Source organism: Toxorhynchites rutilus, chromosome 1 (genome assembly GCF_029784135.1).
Source record: "Toxorhynchites rutilus septentrionalis strain SRP chromosome 1, ASM2978413v1, whole genome shotgun sequence".
Taxonomy (NCBI): Eukaryota; Metazoa; Arthropoda; class Insecta; order Diptera; family Culicidae; genus Toxorhynchites; species Toxorhynchites rutilus.
This window is the reverse complement of record NC_073744.1, coordinates 27,842,251-27,855,306: the sequence shown is the minus strand read 5'-3', so window position 1 is coordinate 27,855,306 and position 13,056 is coordinate 27,842,251. Positions and strand designations below refer to the sequence as shown.

Sequence of the window (13,056 nt, the reverse complement as noted above, 5' to 3'; positions counted from 1 at the left end):
TCCCTTTCTCTTTGAATTTTTCCAAAAGCTGAAAATCCCGTGAGCACAGCCACAGGAGAGAACTACTAATCTCCCTCCTCCCACGAAACTCGGCTAATGGAAGAACTGTTTAACAGAGTTGGATTTTTTTTCATTTCTAAAGGGGGATAATGAACAAGCAAACCCGCAAAGCATCTGGTGTTTGACCCACTTCCAAGAGGCAAGGCAAGCGAAGACGATAAGAGCTGACGGTTTATTCCCCTCGACACTAACGACGATGCTTTAACCTGCTGCCCTGATTTGCTATATGTGGGTGTGTGTGATGTAGCCAATCGAGATGAAAATGAAACTGAAATGAGTATTCCTTTGGGTGTTGAGTGGGGTAGGAAACCGAGAGAAGTGCATCCGAAGTCTGCAAGGTAAATGACCTCCTCAGCACATTCGATTGCGAAAGTCAATGGTGCTCCACACGAATGAATCGAAAAAAACGATTTTTTTCTGATGGGTTTTTTGAAATAATCGTATTTTCACCGAGATGCAGATGGACCGATATTCTGCGTGTACAATCGATCCTGAAGATTTAGTTGCGACTCGTGAAGAGCTATCTTTATCGTATGGAACAGCTTCCAGACTGATGCTCGACACACTTATCGTCTCCAATAGGGATGTGTCAAACAAAGCATCGACATCATCGAGTACCAAGTTGCCAGTTTTCTAATCTACACTCTGTCCAACTTCTATAAGACCAGGTGATCATCTGGCTGCTTTGTGCCATTGTAAACAAACAATACTTCAACTTATATTCTAGTGTATTGGTATTGGTGACACACCATACACTGCATGATTTTCATATGTGTGTGTGCAAGCGCTGAGCGTAAACGAATGTTTTGACGTAGGATTACGTCTTTCGGGAACATATTGGGGTACAAATTGAAAATCGAAAATCGAGCAAATCGTGAAAATTGTCCAATTTCAAATGCTTATTGCTCAGTTATTTCATGATGGATTGTTGAGATTTTTGTGTCAATCTATTTCGGCACTCCATAACAATTTTTTACATTGAATAAAACTATATATGTCATGAAACTAACCATCGAAAAATTGGAAAATCTCAACCTCTATCCTAAAGGAAATACCCACTTCTGATTGGTCGAAATTGACGACACATGCGGCGGCTCATGTACTTACAATTATTGGTCAGTTATTTCCTGATGGATTTACGAGATATTTGCATCAATCGATCTGAGCACTCCATAACAATTCATCACAATTGATAATATATTAATATCATATGAAACTAGCTAGCAAACAATCAAAAAATCTCCAAACGGAAATACCTCGTTCTGATTGGTCGAAATTGAAGATACGGAGAAATCGCCACATCAAAGTAGAGGGAACTTTTGTTCCCATCGAAGTGTATTCCCTAACAGAGACATGAAAACCAAGCTGCCTGGGGGAAATCGGCATTGCAATTACATGAAAGTAGGGGGAGCTTTTGTTTCTGCCGACATGTATTTCCTAACAGAGATTTCAAATCCAAGGTGTCTGGGGGAAATCAGCATGTAGATAACCTCGTGGTCGATATTTGACTAACGACGCGCACAAATGGATAGTGCTCATTGTAACTAGCGTGGGCATGGCTGATTGCATACGTGCTGGCGAATAAGTAGGGAGCGATAAGTGTTTTTTTTTATTTTCGTTCCAATAAGAATCTTTCGATGAATTAATTGAAAAATGATATTTCAATGAACTGAATAGAACTAATGTTTGATAGAATATAAATAAAATTTAAATTTGGAACTTTTATGTTGGTTGCTTCGTGAAATTTCATATCAATGACCGATATCAATGTTCAATTTAAATTCGCATTGAGGCATGTAGCATCGCATTTCTTTGGGTTTAAAGCGAAAATGGAAATGGGATGAGTAAACACTTAGAAAGTAAGAATTATAAATGAAATTACCTTTTCCATTTCAAATATATTTTCTCTATAAAAAATAAAACTTTTTTTTTATGGTGAGAAAACTTGATAATTGTTTTCGATAATGATAATTATCTTATATTACATTGATGAGGTTTTTTCTTTCCTTATTTTATCCGTACATAACACAGTAGCCACCTAGTCCAGGGCCACAGAGGGCGGCTTTCATCTCATTTCACTTAGGCATCTTCTATCGTGATACGCACCATCAAATTACTAATCACCATCTTTCTATCATTATCACTCGAACAGTGAACAAACAATACCTAACAACCAGACAAAACGGCCCTTTTCAGGGCCACCAAATCACTATCGAAAAGTTTAACAATGTAATTTTTCAAACATATCCAAAATCAGCATGTAACAGATAGCCTAACGGAATCCTACGTCAGACATGCGGTTGTGTCTCGGACACAACCCTCCTGTGACTTTTTGTATTTTTCCAGTGTCAAGTTTCTATAAGACCAGTTACATTTTTTCGTTGTTTTAGTTGTTTTGATCAATAAATCTGGAAAATGCCAAAGGGAAAAGTACTCACGGAGAAAAAAAAATGACAAATCGATGCATTTCACCACGAAAATGTTGGTATCAGAGAAATTTCTTGTCGGATTAGACGATCCTATCAAGTAGTGCTCAATTATTTGACGAATCCTCAAAGATACGGTAAGAAGGAGAGAGCTCCACGTAAATCGAAGCTCTCTGACCGGAATAAGCGGGAAATAGCTAGAACAGCTTCGACTACCTCAAAATCGACTACCTCAAAATCGCTTATGCAAATAAAGCAATATTTCAATTTAAATGTTACTCGGGAGACAATTCGTCAAGTTTCGGTAAAAAATCCTCACATAAAGAGGGTTTAAAAGGTTAAAGCTCCTCATCTTACACCATCTCACATCGGAAGACGTCTGAGTTTTGCCAAAGCTCACATGAACCGACAGTGGGACATGGTATGTTGCGATGAAGGATGTTTCCAAAAAGAATACATTTTGCTATATACCATAACTTCAATGTATAGGTCATCTTCACTGACGAAAAAAAGTTCAATTAGGATGGTCCTGATGGATTCAACGGGTACTGGCGTGATTTGCGGAAGAAGGAACAGCATTTTTCAACCAGGAATTTTGTTGGAGGTTCGTGCATGGTTCGGGCGGGATTCTGTGCAACTGGAAAGCTCAAGATAGCTTTCACATCATTCAAGGATTACATACATGTTCTGGAATCCTCTCTCCTACCGTTTTTGCGTGGATATCGTCACAAAAAAATTCACATATCACATCATATTCACACCAGCAAGGAAACAAAGCCGGCTCGCTCTCCAGACTTGAATCCTGTTGAAAATATTAGGAGGATCCATGTATGCAGAATCTACACTGAGGGGAAATGGTACACCACGATTGAAGAGCTCAAGGTCGCAATTTCGGAAACATGGAAAAAAATATCGAGATAATCGTTCAGCAGCATTTGGTAAATAGTATTCCAAAACGAATTTTCCAGGTTTTGGCAAGGCAATGGCAAGGTTGCCAATTGTTGACATGTAAATCAGCACTATCGTTTTGAATTTTTCATTGATAATACTTATGTATTTTGAAATGGTCTTATAGAAACTGGACAGCTGAAACTATCTGTTTAAGCACAATAAATAAACAAACAACTCTTTTGAACGAAATTGACGTTTAATATACTTTATTCTAAGCATTCAACAATGTATGAATGTATCTTGTTGAAATTCTAACTGTTTGTGTTGCAACGAAATAGAATCAGGGTGATCTTATAGAAGTTTGACGGAGTGTAGCAACCACGCTACATAAAAAAAAACAAACAATAGAGTTTAATAAAATTAGTGAAGTATAATTTTCCGAAAAATTGTTAAATTAAAAACAATCCTTTGTCCGACCTTTGATTTGATTCTTCCTAACGATAACGAACGGCAATCTGTGGTTTCTCAACAATAAGACGCTGTCAGCGCCTGGGCCGGACGGACAATGTCGGACGAATTAGCAGCGAAGATAGAAATCAACAATGGAAAATGGTTCGCCATTCTCTCTCTCTCTCCTTGCCAAACGCTTCGCTACACATGACGACGATTCCCATTTTCTGCGTTTCCCACGATGTGAGCCCATCGAGAACAATGGACTCCTCGGATTTGACCTTTTCCCCCTCGGTACCAAGATCCAAGAAGGTATCTCTGCCGGTTACAACTACTACCTGGACTGGAGGGCTTTTTTTGAGACATTATATTTACTATCGCATTTGCATATGAACCTATCCACCCTCGTAAAATAATTGAAACGGAGATAGTTTATGAAGACGTTTAAATTTATTACCACTAATAAAACACTTCTACGTTGTTCACGAGCGTGTGAGTTTCTCGATAAAACTACACCAGAAAAGAAAAGAACAATTCTGAAGGGAATCCAAATGGCGGATTTTTTTTTGTTTCTCACGAAAGCTCCAGCATGTTATTATTTTTCACGCCACGCCTCGACTAGACGAAAAGTTTCGCTGTGAGCATTCGTACAAAAAGTGAGGTTAGTAATTAATCAATTTGTTCCAAGCCAGCAAAACACGCGAAATGGGATCACATTTTCACGGCAACATATTTAGTGTGTTTCGTGTTCGATGAGGTGTGATAATTGAAATACAAACGGACACCGTTTGCGAAAATGCTAAAGTGCGAGGAATGCTTTATTCGCTGTTTCGTAGTAGAATCGCACTTGTTACCGCCATATACTCGTAGATGTCAATCTCATTGGCTAAGGTAGCAATTTTTCCACCATGAATCACGGGGCTTCCGCGGAACAAACTATGAGAACGCTAATGGGGCACTGTATTACACTTTCATAATGCATCAATCACCCGACCAAACAACGCTTGTTAGATGATAATAATCGCTTCCTAATCGGCCCTCCACTTGTTGGGTTGAGTGGCGCGCTTTGAGCGCTTGGCGCTGCACTTGATCGAGGCGTATTTAGCTGCATAAGCGCAACAGTGCACATAAAATATAAGTCACCAGTCTAATGATGGTGTTGCCCCCCGGGCAACCACAGGCGGTGGGACACTGTTTGCACCGCCTTCGGTGTGGTCCACCTCCTCCACCACAAGAACCCATCGGCGGTGGTGTTTAGCGTGAGAAAGTTTGCATAAAACTTTGCGGTGATTTAGATGTTATGTAATTGTTCTAAACGTTCTGCGGTTCACGTGTAATTAGGGCTCAGAATATTAATGAAGCTCAGATAAAGCGAAGCGCAAACTGCGTCGGTTGCAGATATGCTAACAAACTTAGAAGAGCTTGGCAGAGGTCGAGTACGTTCTTAAGTCAGAAGTTTAGCTCCAGAGAAAGGAAAACAGGGGCACTAAGGGGCTAAAATGTTCTCACCCTCGATGTAATAATTTATGCTAAGCGTTCCACTTTTGTCCTAAACGGTTTGTTTGTAGTGGATTTAATAAAATAATTGGGTCTAAACGGTGAGAAAATCCGGTGTGATTGAGTTTATCTACTTTACATTCGGCAGACGCAGAATTGCAAAATTGCCGGTGGTTCAATTCATTTCGCTCTTTTTATAATTTTTCGTTTTCTTTCTTAAGAAAGACAGACTCTTCTTACCATCAGACTGGTTTCTTATCTTTTTTTTTTATCCCATTTATTTATTAGGCTCAATAGCATTTAGCTGTAACAGAGCCGGGTTTAATCGTGTACATGTACATATGTTTATGTTTCTATAAATTGTGAATTACACAGTAGTTAGTAGTAGCCATTTAGGCGTTAAGTTTTTCTGTTCCATTACATTATGGTAAATTACACAGTAGTAGCCATTTAGGCGTAAGGGTATTCTTTCTGATCTTCCATTGTTCAGCAGACCGGACAGCGGAGACAGTTTTTTTTTTATCCCATTTATTTATTTAAGGCTCATTAGCATTTTAGCTGTAACAGAGCCGAATTTTTAATCGTGTACATGTCACATGGATACCATATATCTATAATTAGCACATTACATAGTTGCCATTCGCCACTATTCCTTCTATACCATTACATATGGTACATTCACACAGTAGCCATTTAGGCGTAAGAGTATTCTTTCTGTTCTTCCATTATCCAGTTGGACCACCGGACAGCGGAGACAGTTGATTGATCATTGTTGAGTTATTTATAGAACAGCAGCCCGATGTGTCTTGCAGAGCAGAGCAGTTGTATGGATGAATCGATCTTATTTCGACCGTGGATCGATCTCCATCGCTGATGATTGTTGCGTGGACGTAGCTATTCTGTAACAACACAAAGATGGTTAATGAGGGTCCTGAGTTTTGAACTCACGATCGATCGCTTACTAAGCGAACGCGCAACCAATGTGGCTACGGAGACCCCCCAGCGGAAACAGTTGATATTGATCATTGTTGGGTTATTTATAGAACAGCAGCCCGATGTTTCTTGCAGAGCAGAGCAGTTGTATGGATAAATCGATCTTTGTTCCACCGTGGATCGATTTCCATCGCTGATGATGGTTGCGTGGACGTAGTTATTCTATAACAACACAAAGATGGTCAATTGAGGGCCCTGAGTTTGAACTCACGATCGATCGCTTGGTAAGCGAACGCGTAACCAAGTGGCTACGGAGACCCCCTTTTCTTACCTTTGTTTTTGTTTTTTCTTCGACCAAGTACGAATAAAAAGTATACCATATCACGCGATATGTCAAGATTTTTAAATGTTAATAGATTTTTGAAGATTCTTTGCCCCGGTTCCATTCATAACACATGTTTTCCGTATCATATATTTTATGAATGTTATTATTTTATGGGTGCTGTGCATTAATGTTAAACATTTAGCAACGTAATGTATTGTTCGTCATCAGATGAAGTTCGAGAATATGTACCGTAAGTACATTAAGTAGTAGTATATTTGCAAGTATCAATGGCGATCCTTTAGAAAAGCAAGTTTGTTTACTATTGACGAATTTACGTTAGATTTACAGCCAGATGCCTTTGTTTTTTTTTTGGTTTGAATTTCGTTTAATTTTTTTACAAAAATCCGAATTTTTCAACAAGTATCCCGGTTTCTAGTATTCTTTCTACGCTACAAAGGTTAGAAAAACATAATTTTACATTGTTTCATTCATAACATATGAAGAATGGCTTGGTATGAGCGTTGTTATTTACATTTTTCACTAGGCAAACGATGGGTGGCATATGTTGTGCCTCAAATACTACAGACAGGTATGAAAATGTTCATTCGCTTATTTCTCCACACCTAATTATAAATCACTCTTGTATCTGCTTGGAATAATCATGGCGAAAAGAATGCAGCAAGCAATCGTGAGATTGCACGATGACTCATTTTTCATTCTCCGACCATCTTCTTTCGGGACTGAGAGTGAACATAACAAAACAAAGAGTGGAAAACAACATTCAATTAATGAATACTCCTTTGGAAGGATCACACGAAACAAAATAACGAGTGAGTCAAAATAGACTCAATCTGTGTGTATGTATGATTTTATTTTCCCTTGTACTCTTTTCCTTGTCAGCATTCAAGTGCACACGAATCTACCTTCGCGCTCGCCAATAACTTGCGTTAATATGGTCTATTGCGTTGGCTTAGATCGTTTTATACTAGAAACAAAAAAAAGGCATTGTAATAGCGCACAGGAAACAACTCGAATTCAACAATCTACCTATATTTTACTGCCGCGATCGAGGATCAATGATTGCTCATTGAGTGAAAAACGAATGATTTTACGCTGGCTCAAGCAAAAGTTTCCAAATTTGATTCTATAACCATCTAACGTCATTTCGAGAGGCAACTGAGAGCATGCAAAATTCTCTGAGAGTAGATGAGCGGAATCGAGACAGTATTTTTCCGTTTAACTCGAGTATGAATTTTGCGAAGATGATAGGGGAATGTTTTCTGTCTCAAATAAAGTGAGGCATAAACGGAGAATAGAAGGGTGAGTTTTATCTGTGAATGAGTGTTGTTGAATTTCGATGCGATTTTGCCCATACCTGACTACAGATCCTTCTCGTATCGGACGAACGGAATCCCCTGCATAATCAATGATATCAACAAACTTGATATGATATCCAAACAACGTTAACGGGGATCGAACCAAGGCCGGCTGGAATGCAAGGCAGTTTTACACAACTACGTTATCCACATAGCTAATGATGCTGTTGAGTAAATCCGTGATAATATTGCACTAGATTATAAAATGAAGTAGGAAAGTGAGTATAAAGAAGAGCTATATCGATCTTGGTCTGGGCCGTGTATGTGGCAAAGTATGCGGAAAACTTATTTGTCTCTTGTTTCGCTCGCTCGTATTGATCTTATATTGATGTACCATATATATTATACAACTGCTCACCAGTATTTGAGAGTCATGACATTTTCTAATATTTTTAGGCTCATTTAATGTAATAAATCGGGATGACAAAACATGAGCTAAAAATCAATTTTGAATGTAGAACATCTCCTCTCCCAATCTCAAAAGTTTGCGGCATTGCCCTTATTCCGCTCATTAGGTTTTGTGCAACCTCATGTTCAATATGTTTAGACACTTCCAACCATGTTTTCTTCAATTCAAGTTTATTTTTAAGTTTTTGAAGGTCCAGCCTTGTGCCGTAGTATTGGAGGGTTGTACAAAAACAACATTAATGCTTCTGGAGGCAGATTTGTTTTTTGACCGCCCACAGTATTTTGAAATCGTATTTTGAAATTTTCCAAACATTTTTGATTTTCCGAAAGAAACTGAGAAGTGACAAAAGTGTTAGACGAGCAGTTCGTGCTATGAACAAGAAGGTGAAGATGCTAGGAAGGAACTCGAACTCTGCGTTATTGCCGATGATGCAGCTGCTCGATCATGCTGGCTGCTCGGACAAAACAGGAGCAATAGGATCGCGCGTAGAAGAAGACTCAGCTGAAATTGCAACTACACTAGTGGTACAAAGATTGATCGCCACAACCTTCGCAACCTCTAATAACAGCTTCGTGAGCTGTTGCAGCAGAAGAACCGTTCAGAATCAAGAGAACAGAAAAAAGATTCTGAGTCACGGTCAGATGGAGGCGAACTCGCACGATTGAAGGATCCCTTACATCCGACGAAACGGAATCTGGATATGACATTTGGCGATAGGTCACGCGCTCATGGGTAGCCGCGTGTTTCCCGCTCAACGGAAAATTGAACTTCTAGAACTTCACAAAACTCACGCGGAACGAAAGACTCTTCGCTTCGGCAAGTGCATAAACCTCCCCCAGAACAACTATCTGAAGAAAAGCTGATGCCTAGGGACAATCCAATCTTCTCCGGAGACTTCGAGGAGTGGCCATTGTGTACTAGCAACTACAACACAAGTACATCTGGGTGCGAGTACAGTAATGTAGAAAAACCTACTCGATTGCTGTGTTGCGGTGTCATAACGCTCTATGAACGCCCACAAGTTATTATCAGTTAAATCATAAAACTGTCCGCAAAGTATCAGCACCAAGACTGGAGAGGTTGATAATCAATTTGATTTTAGAATGCCAGCGAGAAATATAGTAAGCTACCACCAGTAAACAGATTCAACACCGTAAATAAGGCCACAAAATGAGAGAGAAAGGTCATGTTTTAACACAGAGAGTCATTGAATTCGGGGACCGAAGTTTCAAAGCTTGCCGGGGGATCAGTGGCCGAATGGAAAAACTGATTCTACAAACCAACGAAGGGTTGTGACGGAGCAATTTTCACTTCGGAATAATAAGGCCCTTGATCACCTCCGGGCGATTCTCTAACTGGGAAAAGCTGCTTCGAGTAATGGCCTTCGTTTTACATGTTTTCGCAGTTCAAAAAGCACGGCAAAACAACGACCCCAACGCGAAAGTCGGCTGGTAATGTAAGCAAACTTGCCCTGCACTGAGGGCGCAGCCCACATTTTCAAATTAACACCCAGTCGCAGCATTTACATGTACTGTTGATTGATCGCTGTCTAAAGCGACACAGCAACACTGATCTTATTGACTATCCAAGTAGTTTTTCAGTATCTCTTAACAAAATTACATCTCCAATTCTCCCAAAAACATCTTCCCCAATGCTCCCAAAAGAATAATCCACAAATTATCCTATGTAGAACATTTCGGTAACAGAAAATCCGAAATCGATTGTGTTGTGGTGGCGGTAGTGGCTGCAGCAATCGCAGTGAAACGAATTTTCATCTTCAGTTGCCAATCGAAGAACAGAGTGTCATTGCTGAAAAATATCGTCCGCTTAATTGTACGTCTCATCGTTCATTACGGTGCATTTCGGCTGCACCAAGTACACGCGGTACACGAGCTTCCTGGTGCGGGATTTGGTCACCGTATTCTGCTGAACGGTTCAGTTTCGGCACCTTCCTTACCTTGGAAACATGAGGAACCAAACGGAAGAATTCACCTTCTTGGCCACGTCCCGAAACGAAAGGTTTGGATTGCGTATGAAGTGATTTCTCGCCTTCCTTGCCTTCACGGGGTCGGTCGTTTTCGTTTTTCTTCCTCTTGAACGATTTCATCACACGAAACACGGTAGAATGGTCAATTCCCAACTGTTTCGCGATCCACCTTTGAGACTGACCTGGATTTTTCACGACCGCGCCTATATTTTTTTATCGAAGCACTTTTTGCTTGGAAGCCATCTCGATAACCACTCGACAGATTGTGACGAAATTTTGCACATGTAAACATTACACTCTGAACTAGTTTTACCCAAAATTGCATCAATTTTACCAATGCAATAAAAAGTTATGCACAAATGAAGGTGCTGCATTTTTTTGGAGTACAATCCTTATTTTGTTTTGGTCGAATTCCAAAGCTCTGCCGAAAGTAGTTTGTATTGCTCGATGACATCTTATTTTTCATCAAAACGGGGTGTGACAACAGTATCTCCATTGTTACGGAAGCCAACAATGTCAGTAATTGGATCGGTCATTTTCAGTACATCTTCTTCAAGCTGCTCCTTCATTTCACACCGAGTGATACTGAAATCACTTTTTGTTGTTGTTCTGTTGTTTGGACAAACTTTCAAGCACTCTGTCTGAGGCTTAACAAAACAAAGTTGTATAAGCGGAGGCCGATGGCGGAAGCTGACTGAACTTGTTCTATCGTTCATTTTTATAGTTGTTTTATTTCTCACTCGCAACTAAAAGTTCGTCGGGAACACTTTGGTTACCAGAAGTGTAATCTTCGGTCAAGTGTTCGAACAAACAATTCTGCACGATTCAAAACACCGAGCAACGGCTATTTGCGTATTGCGATAAAACATGTTAAGGATCCTTAATAAGCCATCTGGAACACTGCCAGGAAAATCTCGGACGAAATCGGTCAACCATTGGTTTCTCGACCAGACAGCATGGCGATTCTGTACGCCTGTTGAGTGCGCCACAATCTGGAATCCATCCATGTCTTGCTCACGTATATCCTTGCAGCGGGAGCAGCAATAGCGCATTAATTCTGTTCAACATGCGAATAAATAGGTCAGCAAGGAAGGGAAACGCTAGCTTTTGCTTTCGCCTCGTGCCATCATCCATCAACCGGTGATGTCTGGGGGTTGTTTTCCTGTACGGTAGGGGATGGTTATTACATCGCCTCATCCTCGCTGTTGGCTTCCACCTGACAGCAACATAAACAGCATTGGTTGGGTGGAGAGCCAAACTGGGTCCTGCTACTGAGAGGGGAACAGGCGGATGCCGTCATGTGCCACTATGCGGCGTGAAGGAAATTATATGTATGTTCCTGGTTTGATGCATTCATTATTTATACTGAAAAAAATAGGAATGAACTCAACAACCGTTTAATTTAAGTAGTAATGACACGCTAAAGCGGCTTTTAAAAAGTTGTTTCGTATACAGACTTATGGTATGCACCCCTTTTCCATTCTCACAGGAATTCGTTTCCAGGTATCACGGAAAGAAACTTGGTCACCTGGAACCACACGTATTCGCCCTCGCCGAGGCAGCCTATCGAAATATACGGGATAATAACACAAATCAGGTAAAAAATTCACTTCAAATGATTGAAACGGAAGCAAGCAAATGATAGCCTATCTTTTGATTTCCGATTCCAAGTCATGCGTCATATCGGGCGAATCGGGCGCGGGCAAGACAGAAACGACCAAGTTCATCCTGCAGTATCTCTGTTCGGTCACGTGTGACGTATCCACCTGGGTCCAACAGCAAATTCTCGAGGCGAACACAATCCTGGAGGCGTTCGGCAATGCCAAAACCATCCGCAACGACAATAGCTCCCGCTTCGGGAAGTTTATGCAGGTCTGCTTCGACTCGAAGTGGTGCATCAAGGGTTGCATCATCCAGGACTACCTGCTCGAGCAGTCGCGGATAACGTTCCAGAGTCCGGGCGAGCGGAATTACCACGTCCTGTACCAGTTGGTGGCCGAGGGCAGGAATAACAAGGAACTGGCCGCGTCGCTGCAGCTGCGAGATGCTTCCTTCTATCGGTATCTGAACTCGGCCGGATCCTCGGCTAGCATGGATTATGCGGCCGAATCCAAACGGCTGGAAGCACTGCGGCTGGCGTTCAACGTGCTCCAAATTTCGCAACCGCTGATCGAGGGGATCTTCAGGGTGCTTAGTGCCATATTATGGTTAGGTAATTTAAATTTCGACGACATCGATGGCGAACGGTGTCAGCTGGCGGAAGGCGATCGGGTAATTGTTTCGATCGTGGCGGAGCTGCTGGGTCTTCAGGATACCGATCTGGAGCAGGTGCTGCTGACGCGACAGATAAACGTTCGAGGGAACATTACGGAGATCCCACTGAAGCTGCAGGAGGCACGCGAGAATCGCCATGCCATGGCGAAGGCGTTGTACTCGCGGACGTTCGCGTGGTTGATAAGTCACATCAACACCTGCATCAATCCGGGCCAGGATGCGTATCGGTTTTTGGGGGTGTTGGATATTTTCGGGTTCGAGAACTTCAACACAAACTCGTTCGAGCAGTTGTGCATTAACTATACCAATGAGAAGCTTCACAAATTCTTCAACCATTACGTGTTCGCTCTGGAGCAGGATATTGTGAGTATACTGAATTATTTTCAATCGAATTCATGGTCCTTATCTGTTCTTCTTTTGTCTACCTA

The 13,056-nt window shown here is 41.1% G+C and overlaps 1 protein-coding gene across 2 annotated transcripts in view; it reads left to right on the top strand.

Annotated features, from left to right (window-relative positions):
• Positions 1–13,056, top strand: part of LOC129763490 (unconventional myosin heavy chain 6) — a 75,082-nt gene that overhangs the window by 38,302 nt on the left and 23,724 nt on the right. For both annotated transcript variants that reach the window (XM_055762616.1, XM_055762621.1), the window contains exons 4-5: positions 11,844–11,951; positions 12,026–12,991. In XM_055762616.1, coding sequence (XP_055618591.1) covers positions 11,844–11,951; positions 12,026–12,991 — 1,074 coding nt within the window. The remainder of the gene's footprint in view (positions 1–11,843; positions 11,952–12,025; positions 12,992–13,056) is intronic.